This window comes from Ctenocephalides felis, unplaced genomic scaffold, assembly GCF_003426905.1.
Source record: "Ctenocephalides felis isolate EL2017-DRISC unplaced genomic scaffold, ASM342690v1 CF-g0.4_SCAFFOLD_03571, whole genome shotgun sequence".
NCBI lineage: Eukaryota > Metazoa > Arthropoda > Insecta > Siphonaptera > Pulicidae > Ctenocephalides > Ctenocephalides felis.
The window spans coordinates 10501224-10514732 of record NW_020539725.1 but is presented as its reverse complement, the minus strand read 5'-3'; the positions used below and the strand labels follow the sequence as shown (position 1 = coordinate 10514732).

The 13509-nt window shown below is 30.0% G+C and overlaps 1 protein-coding gene across 1 annotated transcript in view; it reads left to right on the top strand.

Moving 5' to 3' along the window:
* LOC113385609 overlaps window positions 1-11567 on the top strand; it is a 39163-nt gene extending 27596 nt beyond the window's left edge. Inside the window, 13 exon segments of the mRNA XM_026623458.1 lie at window positions 4970-5178; window positions 5299-5436; window positions 5439-5477; window positions 5581-5601; window positions 5604-5636; window positions 6490-6735; window positions 7080-7241; window positions 7394-7460; window positions 7877-8061; window positions 8379-8611; window positions 8761-8917; window positions 9588-9712; window positions 11205-11567. Of these exon segments, the coding sequence (XP_026479243.1) occupies window positions 4970-5178; window positions 5299-5436; window positions 5439-5477; window positions 5581-5601; window positions 5604-5636; window positions 6490-6735; window positions 7080-7241; window positions 7394-7460; window positions 7877-8061; window positions 8379-8611; window positions 8761-8917; window positions 9588-9712; window positions 11205-11318 (1729 nt within the window). The 3' untranslated portion in view covers window positions 11319-11567.
* The last annotated feature ends 1942 nt before the right edge of the window (window positions 11568-13509 follow it).

The window sequence follows — 13509 nt, the reverse complement described above, 5'->3', positions numbered from 1 at the left end:
ATTTCAATTGTAAATAAATACATCATATAACAATTTTGAATAATGTTTCTTAGTAATATGGTAACACTAGTGATGCACACAGTTATTAGTGTCAACCATTATACACATTTATGTAATAATAAATTATAAACTATATATTTATAATAGCATTAAAATATATATAATATTTGAAAACAATAATGCAATTAAAGTCATACTTCAAATATGAAATGATCGGTTTGTCATTGTAATTAGCATTTAGGTCTTGGACCTTTATTAGAGAAATGAAGTAATTGCTGATTAATAATTAGTTAGTTTATAAGATTTCATTCTATTAAATTTATCTGATGTTGAAATTGAATTTATATAATGTTCTATATGTGTGGACATTGTAGAAATTCATTGCAACTGACGATCCAGTATCGAAATATTGCTGCAGAAAAATACTTAAACAGAATACTAAGTATATACATTGCTTCATTTTAAAATCATTGTGATCATATTAAAATCATTGGCTTATACTAAATTAGTCATTTAAAATTGATCTTATTTGCTTACCTGTGATAAGGCTAAATAAGCGGCAGTAAATTCACGTTCTACAAATGCCCTCTGTTTCAATTGCTTAGAAAGCACAAAAGCTGCATATATCGGATCATGAGAAGAATGACAGAGATATGCTGGATTTGTTATAGCCCTGTATATATTCAATCTAAAAATATAAATAAATATAATAGTTTATACATTAAAATATGAAGCATTTAAACTCCAAACTCCTCTAAAACTCTTTGGTTTTATTCTTATATATATACTATGTAAAATTTTGAAAATTGCTTAGAAAGATTTTTCCAATTCCAACACTAATTGCTAGTTGGGTAGATCATTAACTAATTTTCTATTGTAGTTAAATATTCAATCTGTACTTACCTCTTTGTTGCCGTATACAAAAGATCTTCCTTATCTCTCTGTCTGCATTTTTCACATCTGCATGCCGGTTTATGTGGCTTTTTAATAGGCGGATGGCCACGTTCTAACAATTTGCCGATAATTTCGTAATGGCCACATTGGGCAGCCAACATTAAAGGTGTCATGTGCTCTGGAAAATCGGAACTTCCGGGCACTCCGTCAAACTCTGACCCTGGAGATGTTTCTTGCACTTTGTCGATCAGCATATCTAGATAATAAGAGAATATTCACAAAAAAATTACCTAGTCTATCACTATGTCTTGGAACCAATTTAGTACTAACAAATAGATACAAAAATTTGATAGTTGAGTTTTGGATTTCTATATTGTGAATATAAGTGAACAATATAATCATTTATATTTTTTTAAAAAATCTCATAAAAATAATTTCAGTTTTTTATGAGTTTATTATTATCTTTTACCTAATATATGAGATTGATTATCCCGAACTGCATGTAGTATTGTATCTGCTACGTCGATGTTACTTTGAAGCAGCAAAAATTCTACCATTGGTTCGGCGTGTGTTTGCACAGCCACGTGTAATGGAGTTAATCCCTAATCAATTATAAATAAATCATTTCATTATCATAAATTTATTGATGTAATGCAGGGTAAAGCGAGGCTAAGGTAAAGATATTAAGCAGCCGTTACCTTATTTCTTGTGAAATCGTTATCTGGCAAAGGTCAAAAATAAGGTACCATAAGAAAATAGTAAATAAAAAAATTAAGATAATTTTTTTTTAAGTGATAATGGTGGTGTGGTAATGATAATTCTAGATGAGAAAGATCGATCAAGGTTATATACAGTGTGATATTTGTAAAAATTTGCCATGAAATGGGCTTATCGGTTGAATAAGACAGATATTGTTTCGTAAAATACTTCCAAAATTAAAAGTAGACATTAGATCTGTTTGTCTTCTGGCTGTCCCTTTTGCTCGTCTATGAGATAAAAATGCCAGATATATTTTAGAAAAATAGTAAATAATCATATTTCAATAATTAGGAATTATCTAACTTGTACGTAGTCCGGCAATTGTTTGTTTGATCCGTGTATGTGCTGTGATGTAGATTTGATTGGATTAGACAGTGTAATTACAGAATGTCAATTTCATTTTAGACAATAACCACACACTTAACTTTAATATAAAGTGCTTTAATATCTTCAAAAAAATAACTATTTGTTGATAAATTTTACATTCATTTTACTACATGATTTCAATTTACCTGAAAATTGATGCAATTGATGTTAAACCCTGGATTGTCTTGCAAAAATAACTTAGCCATGTTAACATCTCCAACACCAACAATTTCAAAAAATTCCTTTTCCTTATCCTTCAAAAAAGGCAACTCGATGCTCGCCTTTCTCTCCAAACTACCCAAATCTTCATCTTCTTCGAGCAGTGGTGCGTAAGCTTGATTAGAACCAAATATTTTTGATGACCTGTAATAAACAAAAATTGAAATTGGATATCAAAAAGTTAAACTTCAACTATACTCAGAGAAGATTTTTTATTGCCTTTTCACACAGCAATGTTTGAATGGGCTATATTCAATTATAAACATATTTTTGGTGTACATTTTCAAATAAAAATTGATATCACTAGTGCATGATATCAGGTTATCCAGAAAGGGGTTTGAACTCACTACCCAGTCTACACAAGGCAGTACGCTTAACTTTTACACCAAATAACACCTAAGTACAGATAGATAATATAGATATTTTTTAGCTATACTTTTAGGTTATTTAGCTATGAATTACGAAGATTGAAACATATATTGAAGCAAATAACAAAAGCATTTTATTCTTAGGTTATATAATAAAATGGTAATAAACAATTGAATGATTAGATCTTACACAAAATCTCATAAACATTCAAAAAATATTTTTATTAATTGTAAATAAAATATGTATAAATTCAACATTACGTATTCGTGTAGATCTCTGAAATGCTTTTATACAACAAGAAAGTAACAGACGCTATCATCATACTTGAAACTCGTTAGATCTTGCTGTTGGATTTATAATCATAATATTTAAATGGGATTCTAATAAATCATTTATATATCATCTTATTATGCATTTCCTTTAATCATTAATATTTTCAAACTTTAAATCATCAATATTTTCTGACATTTAAATTTTTTGATGTGACATTTAAGGCAAAAAACAATTTGTTTAGCTGTATATTCTACAACTAGTCTCAGGTAAAATGCGAATATATATTTGGAAGAGCGCTGAGCAATATTTTACTATATAAATAGTTTGTTTTTTGTATGGTACTGCAATTGTTATATGCAAATAATTTTAACAATAATTGATACACAGTTACCTTTTTTGGCCACTAAGCGAACCCTGAGAAGATGATCTCTGTTGTTCTAATGATCTCTGTTCTTCTAAATCCGACATTCTTTCCTAAATATGAAGGTCATATCATGTCCAGATTGTTGATAAATACCATCTATATGTTATTTTAGCAGTTATCAAAAATATATTTAGTGCACTTGTCAAAAGTTTTGTTTTTTCTAGAATTTTTTTGCCATTGATAGCCTGCTTCAATTAAACAGATTTTCTTTGGTTGATAGTAACATACATACTACATATAAACTGTAGCATATTATTTATAAGAGATGAATAAATTTCAAACATTGCGTAATAAGTTTTAAATATATTTAAAATATATTGTTTATATAATAAAAATTATATTTAAATTATTAACTACTAAGATTTATTTGACTTTTGATTAACATAGCGTAATATTTTCAAATCATATTAGTCAATTTTAATAATGACATCAATAAATAATAACAGGTAGTAGTGTTCTAAGGCAGGTTCGTGAGCTGAGTTAAAATCAAGTCGCCATGCCCGAAAATAGTATATTTTCTTTCGGAAACATATTTTTTGTCTATATATTTAAGTGAAAATGGGCATCGCTACAGCACGATGTCAGGTTGTTAAGAGCGGGGTTCAAACTTACGACCTTGTCAACACGAGTCCGTGAGCTTAACCATTACACCAATAAACACCCATAATTAGTCATTATAACACGAGTCCGTGAGCTTAACCATTACACCAATAAACACCCATAATTAGTCATTATTAACTTCCCGTAGGGTAAGTTATAGTAATCTCAAAAAAATCGAAAATAAAATTTTTTATATATCTGTGTTTCAAAGGTTTCTCAATATTTTGGAATACCTTAGAAAAAATGGATGTGTGTGCGTGGGTGTGTGTGTGTGTGCGGATACAAATTTTCGTCGACGATTTCGGGAACACCGATCAACTGATTTGAATAATTCAAACATTGTATTGATGTATAGGCAGGTCCAGCCGTTTCGAAGATACAGAGCAAAAAGTGCAGAAATTCCGATTAGATCCTAGACATTGCTTTATAGCGTTATGCATTTCGTTATAGCTCAGTTGGTTGGCGCGTCACCGCAATTTTTGTTTGCGTTAGTAGATAAGAAAGCCAAAACTGATCGGGTTCGAATCCCACGCGTTTAATATTTTTCAAATTTTTTTTTTAATACTTTTTATGTTTGTATAGTTGATACTGCATGAACTTTTTTAGTGCATATATTTCGCAAACAAAAAATTGATGCATTTGAAATAAAATATGTTCATTCTAACCTTATTCCTTATCTATGATATAAACAACGTCGTCTAATCTAATAAGTTTTCACATTTTGTCTACAAGAAACAAATAATGAAAATTCTAGTTTTTATAATATTTATCTACTAGTTAATAAATATATCAAAAAAATAGATAATTATGACACAAATGTGAAAAAAGTCAATCATCATTAGCATTAATAGCTTATCTAAGAATTTCAATATATAATACTGAATTAATATTATTACTCATTTGAGCTTATACTCTAATATACCTACATAATATTTACAAGAGCTTATTATAGTCCATAAAACTGCCAAAAGTTCTAATCCATGGTCATTTCCAAATTATTGTTCCTTATTATTGTTCTATATTTTTTTGTATATAAATATTAATTTTAGATTACTTTTATTTCAGACATGTAGAACTGACTTGCTCCGATGGTCCTTGCCCACCAGTAGGAGTATGTATGCCTGCTCCAGACAACCCTTGCGATGGCGGAGAACCTCTTCAACGAGGAGGCCGAGAAGTTCTTTGTGGACCTCCAAGGATAGATGCTTGTCCATCCACCCACGAGTGCAGGATTAGTCCTCTACAACAGAAGTCAGTGTGCTGTCCTAAACCAAGTAAGTAAAATCACACTTGATAACGAGTGATTTTTACAATTCAATCAGACTATCCTTAAGTAGATAATGTGACATCATTGATGTATTTCCATAACTATAACATTAATATCTTTCTCCTAGGAGAAGTATGTTTTGAGCCAGCTGTTCATGAAGAATGCGATTTAATTAGATCTAACAACATCACTCGATGGCGATTTAATTCCATAACAAATAAATGCGAATCTTTCATTTGGTCAGTAGAGTGTCCTCTCAATCATAATCATTCGAAAGTGCTCAAGCATGTAGAGACGTTTGTCCAGGTAAAATAATTATAGATTTAGATTTCTTTATTAAATGAAATATGAATTAATTATTTATATTATTAAAGATGATATTTATAATAATTTTGTATGAATTTTTCAGTATTGACACAATGCGAGCGGTACTGGAAAAGAACGAACGTGCTGCTGCAAGATATGGTAAATAATCGACAATTATTTTTTTGAACGGCATGCAAAGTTAAAATATTTTAGTTTACTACAATAATAATGATAATAGTAATATATATTTGTACATTATATATACACCAACATTTTAGCCATATTTATTTGCAACCCATTTTATATATTTATGATCATTAATGGCTTATAACATAAAGGTGCAACATTAACTGGAGATGCAACTATATATTTTTAATTTATCTACCCCAAGTCTTTAGACGATTTTTTTTTGGACCATCAGAATATATCTTTATTGATTGCTTCATTCTTCCATAGTTTTTTTACATATATTTTTTTCTAATTGATAAACATAATATTCTGAAAATTAAAGCGATAACAAAATTTTATTTTATTATCTTAAGAATTCATATAAGAATTGTTTTATTTTTCATACCAATCACCAAAGTTATTCAAAATGTGATATCATGTATGACAATTATTCTTTCATTTCTATAATGAAATAAAAATATAATTTCGTTAGATTACAAATTCCTGATACTCAGCTATATTCTACGTTTTATTGAACTTATCTGATATATGAAAACACCACGGATTATACTGCATAATTAATTATCAAATTTGCAAGATGTATAACTATGATTCCGATAACAAGTTTATAAGCATCGTTTATTTCCTTTTCATTTACAAATAGAAAACATAAACATAAAAAAATAAGTTAAAACGAGTTTTTTCAACCTTAGTCTTTATAGCAAACAATATTCCAGTTTCTTGAATCTATAATATTACAATTGGAAATAATTATCGCATAAGTATACTCAAATATTGCCTTAGAAAGATTGTATAATATTTATTAATATCTTCTTTTCTGCAGGGAAAGGAACGTTCCTTCCAAAATGCGATCCAGAAACAGGAGCTTGGGAACCAGCTCAATGTCTTGGCGGCTTAGCAGGTTCCAATCCAGATCAATCTAACTCAGCTGGTTTATTGTGCTGGTGTGTGGATCGGAAAGGGGTTCTTTTGAAAGGAAGTTTGACTCGTGGTGCCGAACCTCAATGCAACTATAGACGTGCTCGTGGCAGATCGCATTCAGGACCTTCTGGATCGGTCGATGATGCTGGTAAATAGATTTTTTAAGTTACAACTTATATTTCATAACAAACTTCAGAAAATCACTTGATAAAGTTTTTTAAAAATAGACATATTTGAATAATTTAAATCGTCGTAATGGTCTGCCATAATGGAAAATTCAGGTTGAACTCCAGGCCACCATATTTTACATGAAAATATAAATGGAAAAATAGTTAATAGAAGATGCGGGACAGTGTTGATTCATATTTTGATCTCACGAAGTTCAAAGAATGAATACCAAATTTTAAAAATAAATGATAACAAATTTTTTAGAACTAGTTCTATATTATGCCAGAATTCTACAAATATACTATAGTGAATCATTATTTTCAGTGCTGGAAGAATTGCTTCGCCAATTAACTTCATTTAATTTTGTGGAAAACATAGAAGAATCTAGAAGTTTTAATTCACCACAAAAGTCTTTGAACCCGCAAAATAATATTTTGATACCACTCACAAATAGACAGTTGGATATTACAATAGAAGAAGAAATAAGTAAGCACAATTATTTTATTATTTCAAATATAGTTAAATACCAACAAGCAAAACTGTAATCATCAAAATAATTTATTTAGATCATCCTTTATCTCAAGAAGTGACTCCAAGGATTAATTGAGAAGATGACTTACTGATAAACCCCACCGCAGCCTCCAACTTGGAGAAAGACAATAATATCAACAATTCACATAAGAAGAAAATGCTCATTCAACCCAAGTATGATATAATAAATTTTAATAAATACATTTATAAATAGTTTCATATTTTCTGTATACATACATGTTAGAAAAATATTCTGATTACTGAATGGTTAAAGCAGATATTTTCTTTCAATTCAGTTTTATGTTATACAATAATGCCTTAATTAGTCCAGCATGAACTTATGCTCTGAATTAGTTTAATAAAACTGCTAAAAAATTGTTTCAACATCAAATATAGATTGTTATTAACAATTAAATGATATGTATTAAAATTATAAAATTTCTGAAGGAGAACATTTCGATGAATAGGAATATCTCTGAATTTTAGAATGCAACTTAGAAATCGACTTGTTGAACAATTAGATCAACCTTTTTTGTTTAATTTATTTATAGGAATTTTAAAAAAATATAACATATTATTAATTTTATTAGGCCATCTAGCAGAACACGATGCGAAGGTCTTCGAGATTCCCACCAGGCCTCTTACCCAGTTGCTTGCGATGCTTTTGGTGCCTTCATGGCCACCCAATGCAATGGTGCCTTGTGCTGGTGCGTCGATCAGGCTGGAAACCAATTGCCAGGAACCAGAACCTTTGCACCAAATGAACAAACTTGTGGTAAGAAAATACATTGAAATGATTAGCTGTCTAGGGCAATCATGTTTTTACCTGAAGATATTAAATGATTTTGTCATATCAATAATATGATAGTAAATGATTGAAGAATTTTATTCAGTCCTGAAATATTATGTATTTGGATTTACATAAATGTTAATACATTTTCAAAATTATATTTAATTATTACTTTTTACAACATTCTAAATTGTTCATTCACCGACTGCTTTGAAATAATGCTTGAATTTGTAATACGTTGACTAACTTAGTAATTTATTAATGCCTTGATATCTTTTTTATCTTCAATCTTTTCCCAACAGTCCCCACACCTATTCAATCAGTGGAAGTCGTCCTGGGAGTTTCAAGCGATTTAGATCAAGATGAGATTCCAGAATCTCTGGCTAACGAACTGGATTCATTAGTACGAACACTTGGTGGATCAGTTAGAATGCACCAGGAACAATTGGCGAGGAGTACACCAGGACCAATGTCAGTTAGATTCCATATTGAAGGGGAAAACAAAGTTGATGTAGCCTATAGGCTGGAAGAACTGGTAAGCGAATAATTTATTATGGAAATGCCGATAATAGACGATAACATTTGAGTTTTGTTTAACACGTTTTAAAGTCTTTTTAATACGCACATACTTTTTGAACATTATAAGTTATAAGACCTATTTTTTTGACCTTTTTTTTTTTTCAGGTGAAGAACCAACAATTATCTCTAATTGGCGATAAACCATTGTCAGTGGACATGACCCGAACTAGGTTTATGCACAGAATTGCTGATATGCCAATTGCAGCAGAAAGTTTAACGTCACCTCCAAGAATTTTTCAACAACTTAGTTCTACAACATCAGGTTTGTTTTAATTTGCAGCATTTGTAGTTCACCATATTTACATTTTTCTTCAGAAATCTTTTGCAGCTTCCCGTAGGATAATAATTTTGTGAACTAAATAGCAAAAAGTAATATTTGACATTTTTAATGTGCATAGTTTATTAGAGTTAGGAAAGATCCAGTGGTTTGGGATTAGAACATTAAAACTGTGTAGGATTTTTTTTATTCATTGTACGCATGTTTTGTTAATTTTAGGGCTTTGCACCAGTATAGGAGATATATTAAAGTCTTATATGAATCTGCATAAGCAAACTTTTAATTTAATTTTGTGAAATTTTGTGAAAAACTTCATATATTTGAATGTTAGACTAAAACAGTCATGTTAAAATATCATTATATTTTAATTATAATAAAAACTGATGTTAAAATAATATTCTCCTTTTTTTGTTTATTGCCTATTACAAACAATTATATATACTTTAATTATATCCGTCGCTTAGCAAGATTTTGTTACAATTTACTGCAATGAAAAGTAATGTATTAATATAAAAAAGTGTGAAAGGAATAATAAAATTTGAAATAGCCCAAGGTGCAAATAAATAGGAATTAAGAATTGCTTCCACATATACCTAATTCTTAGGTCGTCTTGATTTTAACTTGAACATTACTAACTAACCTTAATTTATTTTAGAAGTGAGTTCCTCGTCATCCCTCGATGGTGTTACACCCCTGCAAACGGCCGTTTTCGTTTTAGCAACTGCATCGGCATTTTTGGTGGGAGTGTTTGTTGTGTTTGTCATGCTGCACAAAGGACAGGTTCGTACTATGTTATGTTTTAAAATTAGATTTATTTTTAAAAAAATCTGAAAAATAAATGATTAATATTAATAATTATATAACTTTTTTTTCTTAATCTATACAGAATATGATTATTAGTTATTGTAAATTACTTTATAAAAACATATATGCAAAGAATAACATTTTTGGCACTTTCCGCTGAATTTGACTGCGGGACCATACGGTTACTTTTAATCAAATGCATTTTTCTTTCAATACTTATTGATAATTTTTGAGAAAATGTTCTTAAGATTTTTCAGACCTGGTTTTGTTTGGAAATCATATGCGGTTTTTTATTCAGGGTATAGAGAATTTGTTATTTTTCCTCATAACTAAAATATGCTATCAAAGTATAAAAAGCTCTTAAGATAGCATCGTATTGTATTTAATTCTTTACGTGGTGATACGTAATAATACTCGGCGGCATCCGAGTTGAAATGGTTAAAATTAACCCTACCACCCCACCCAGCATCATGTGTACCTTTAATGCTTACAAAGAAACGTTAAATTTTTGGTAATTTTTGAAAAAAAAAATCGGATTTTTTTTAAAATGTAGGTGCCTCTTCCCATTTCAAGTCTCGCGTGATTAATGGAGGCCCCCTGAAATTAACAGTATTGATATCCATACCTGCATGAAAATGTGATGAAATGTGAGGCATCAAAATTGGCACCTGCCCGTACCATGATTTCAGTCTTCCAAATAATCTGAAGAAAAATATATGTTGCCCTGCTTTATTATCACTCATAACTACGGACAAGTTTAAATAATGTTTAAATAAGCAATTGGCAATAACTAAGTCGGTTTTACAGTAGACAACCCTAAACAGTTGGGCTATCTCAATATAATGAACTCTTATTATTACAATTTTTGTGACAGTGATAATTTTTTTATTAATGCAGCAATGCCCAAAAAGGTATCTTTCTACTTGGAACCATATTGCTATCTATGGGATCCATTTTGCCGCATGTTACGCTCCAACTTCCATACATTATGCTACTGTTTTACACATAAACTGCAACGCCACTCGTATCTTATGGACCTGAGTCAGAAAGACCCTGTTACCTAACTTCGTTTTTTTGGCATTTGTGCGGTTTCTAAATAATATTTTCTATCTGAGAAAATCGCCTTACTGCAAGGCAATCAAATGGCTTTCGTCAATATTTAGAACTAATTCGTATGGAAAGTTCTTCATAACATAGCCTTGCCATAACATTGGTTTGTTTTGCGGCAGAATCGATTCCTATATTTCCATGTAAAAACCGATGTCACTGGTGTTCAACATTGGACTGCTTGACAGTTAACGAATCTGGACCTCTGTTTGAAATCTTATAACTCTAACCACAAATTCACGGGGATTTCTATTTATACAATTTGTATAAAAATTTTACAATCATTTATCGAGTTACTTTGCACTTTAATTATTTATGATGCATAAAAATGTTAATGAGGATATTTTATTACTTTTTTCAGAAAGCCAAAAACTTCGAAAACTACCAGAATAAAGCAGAGCTGGGCGATAGGTTTTTGGCATCTGGCCCTTTGTATACGATCAACTCAGCTGAACTCAAGACGGAGACGCACTGAAATGTAAACACTTTTGGTCTTCGTTATTCGAAAATAAATAAAATCGTGGGACATTATAAACAATTCGAAATTATTTTGAATATTTAAAAAGATGTGATGTATTCTTACTAGTACAGTAATTGTTAAGATTGATCTAAAATTTTATAAACTAATTGAAAAAGTTTAAAAATGTTATAGTATTTTTTTATTTATTCCAGTCAAAATTTAAAAATGGTGTTGATTTCAGTCATAAATCCTTGGGAATACTGGCGCTGCATGATAATAAAATAAACTTTAGTTTCCTTGAAACTAATCATTTCAATATTTCAAATGAACATAATTTTTTATATCATTTCTCAAAATTACTCACGTACCCTACTGTATATGCTCTTTATATATATTTTATATATTTTTCATAAGCACATTGTCTGAGAGGAGGTGTATCTGAGGTCTGGCAAAATTTTGTTATAGATAATATTTGTATCAGAAATATACTAACTATATGTCTAATACAAATCTTTCTTATTTTTTGTAAAATTTTAAATTTTAGCAAAATCAATAAAATTTTGCCCGCAAGACGTACATGCATGATGTATGAAAGCACATTTAATTCATGTAAAATCACTTTTCGTACTATTTAAGTTTTGTTTCTATTTATTGGTAAATTTGTATTTAATTTCATTAATGTAAAATATATGTGTACCAAATTTATTATTGTTTTTCTTTTATGTTATTGCAAGATTAACCTATTATATAAGTTCTCAGAAATTTTACAGATGGCAAGCCAAACAGTTGTCTCATCTCTGTGTGATAAATTACATTATTATAATTTCTGTAACAAGGCAAATATTTTTATTGATGCAGAAATGCCATTTTCACTTGAAATCATATTGCTGTCTATGTTTTCAAGTGAAAACGGATGTCAAGACTGCTTGACATCAGGCTCCTCCTCGAATCTGGGACCTCTGATTCAGATCCGCTCTAACCACTTCGGATATTTTGGATATTTTATTTCTAAATGTAAACCTTTGTGGATATAAACTATATAAACTGATATCCCTCTATTTAAGGTTTTTATCTCCCAGAAACCTTATCTGATAAACATTTAACAAAGGAATATTTGTCTGCCATATTTTACTCAAAATAATTGTATGTGAGCAATAAACGATAATAAATCGAATGTTACGTAATTCAAAATATTGGTATAAAACAGATGTAAAGCATGGTACTTCGTCAGATGTAACGTGTTTGAATTCGGAAGCACTTCTCCTAAAAAGGAAAAATTATTTATTATTTTGCAAAGGACTTTGTGATTTTAGTTACTATCGTTTGTGAGTGAGTTTTATGAATTAAGTGCACCTTGTTTTTATAAATTCTATAAAGTTGTGTGATGTTACTGTGTCCTGTGATTGTTCTGTGAACTATATTACTGCTAGATATGGATGATTACAATGTAAGTAGATTTTACAATTAAATTAATAATACTTAAATTGCAAACAGAAAGTTAAAAAAATCTATAAGCTTTTGTGCTGGTTATTAGAATTCCAGTAATAGTACTGGAGTTTTATATACATGACGTGATGGAGATCACCCGAGTGAGCTACTCCAAATTAATGCATCAAAACAGGGCTTCTTAAACTACGGGTCGCGATCCCAGATGGGGTTGCGTAGGAAAATTCTGGAGTCGCAAGAGATTTTATTGTCAAATGTTTATATCATTTTATAACATTACGTCTTGATTTTTGTATGTACTTAACAAGTTCTTAAACAATATATGTAGGTTGGTCAAAAAACTTGCCATCATGAATGGGGTCGCCAAGAAATTCGCAATCGTAAATAGGGTCACAAAGGAAAAAAAGTTTAAGAAGCCCTGCATTAGAAGATCAAAGGGTTGCTTCTTGTTCAATCTTCTAATAGCTGGTGGTTCTAATATGGGAATTAATGCAGGGTTATTGTAGTTGAAAATCTTATTGTGATGGATTCCAACTCTGTTTTTCACTACTTACTGGACAATGTCAATCTTATCGTGTATTATTTAGTTACTAACATACCAAGGTGCATTTGCACTACTTCAGAAAGTAGATTTTCTACTATAAACCATTATATACAGGGTGGACCATTCAAAATAGAATAGAAATTTAAATGCTTACACTTGAAATGCCTTTGCATCACTATGGAAATTATATTTACTGAGACGGTAGTGGTGATCTGT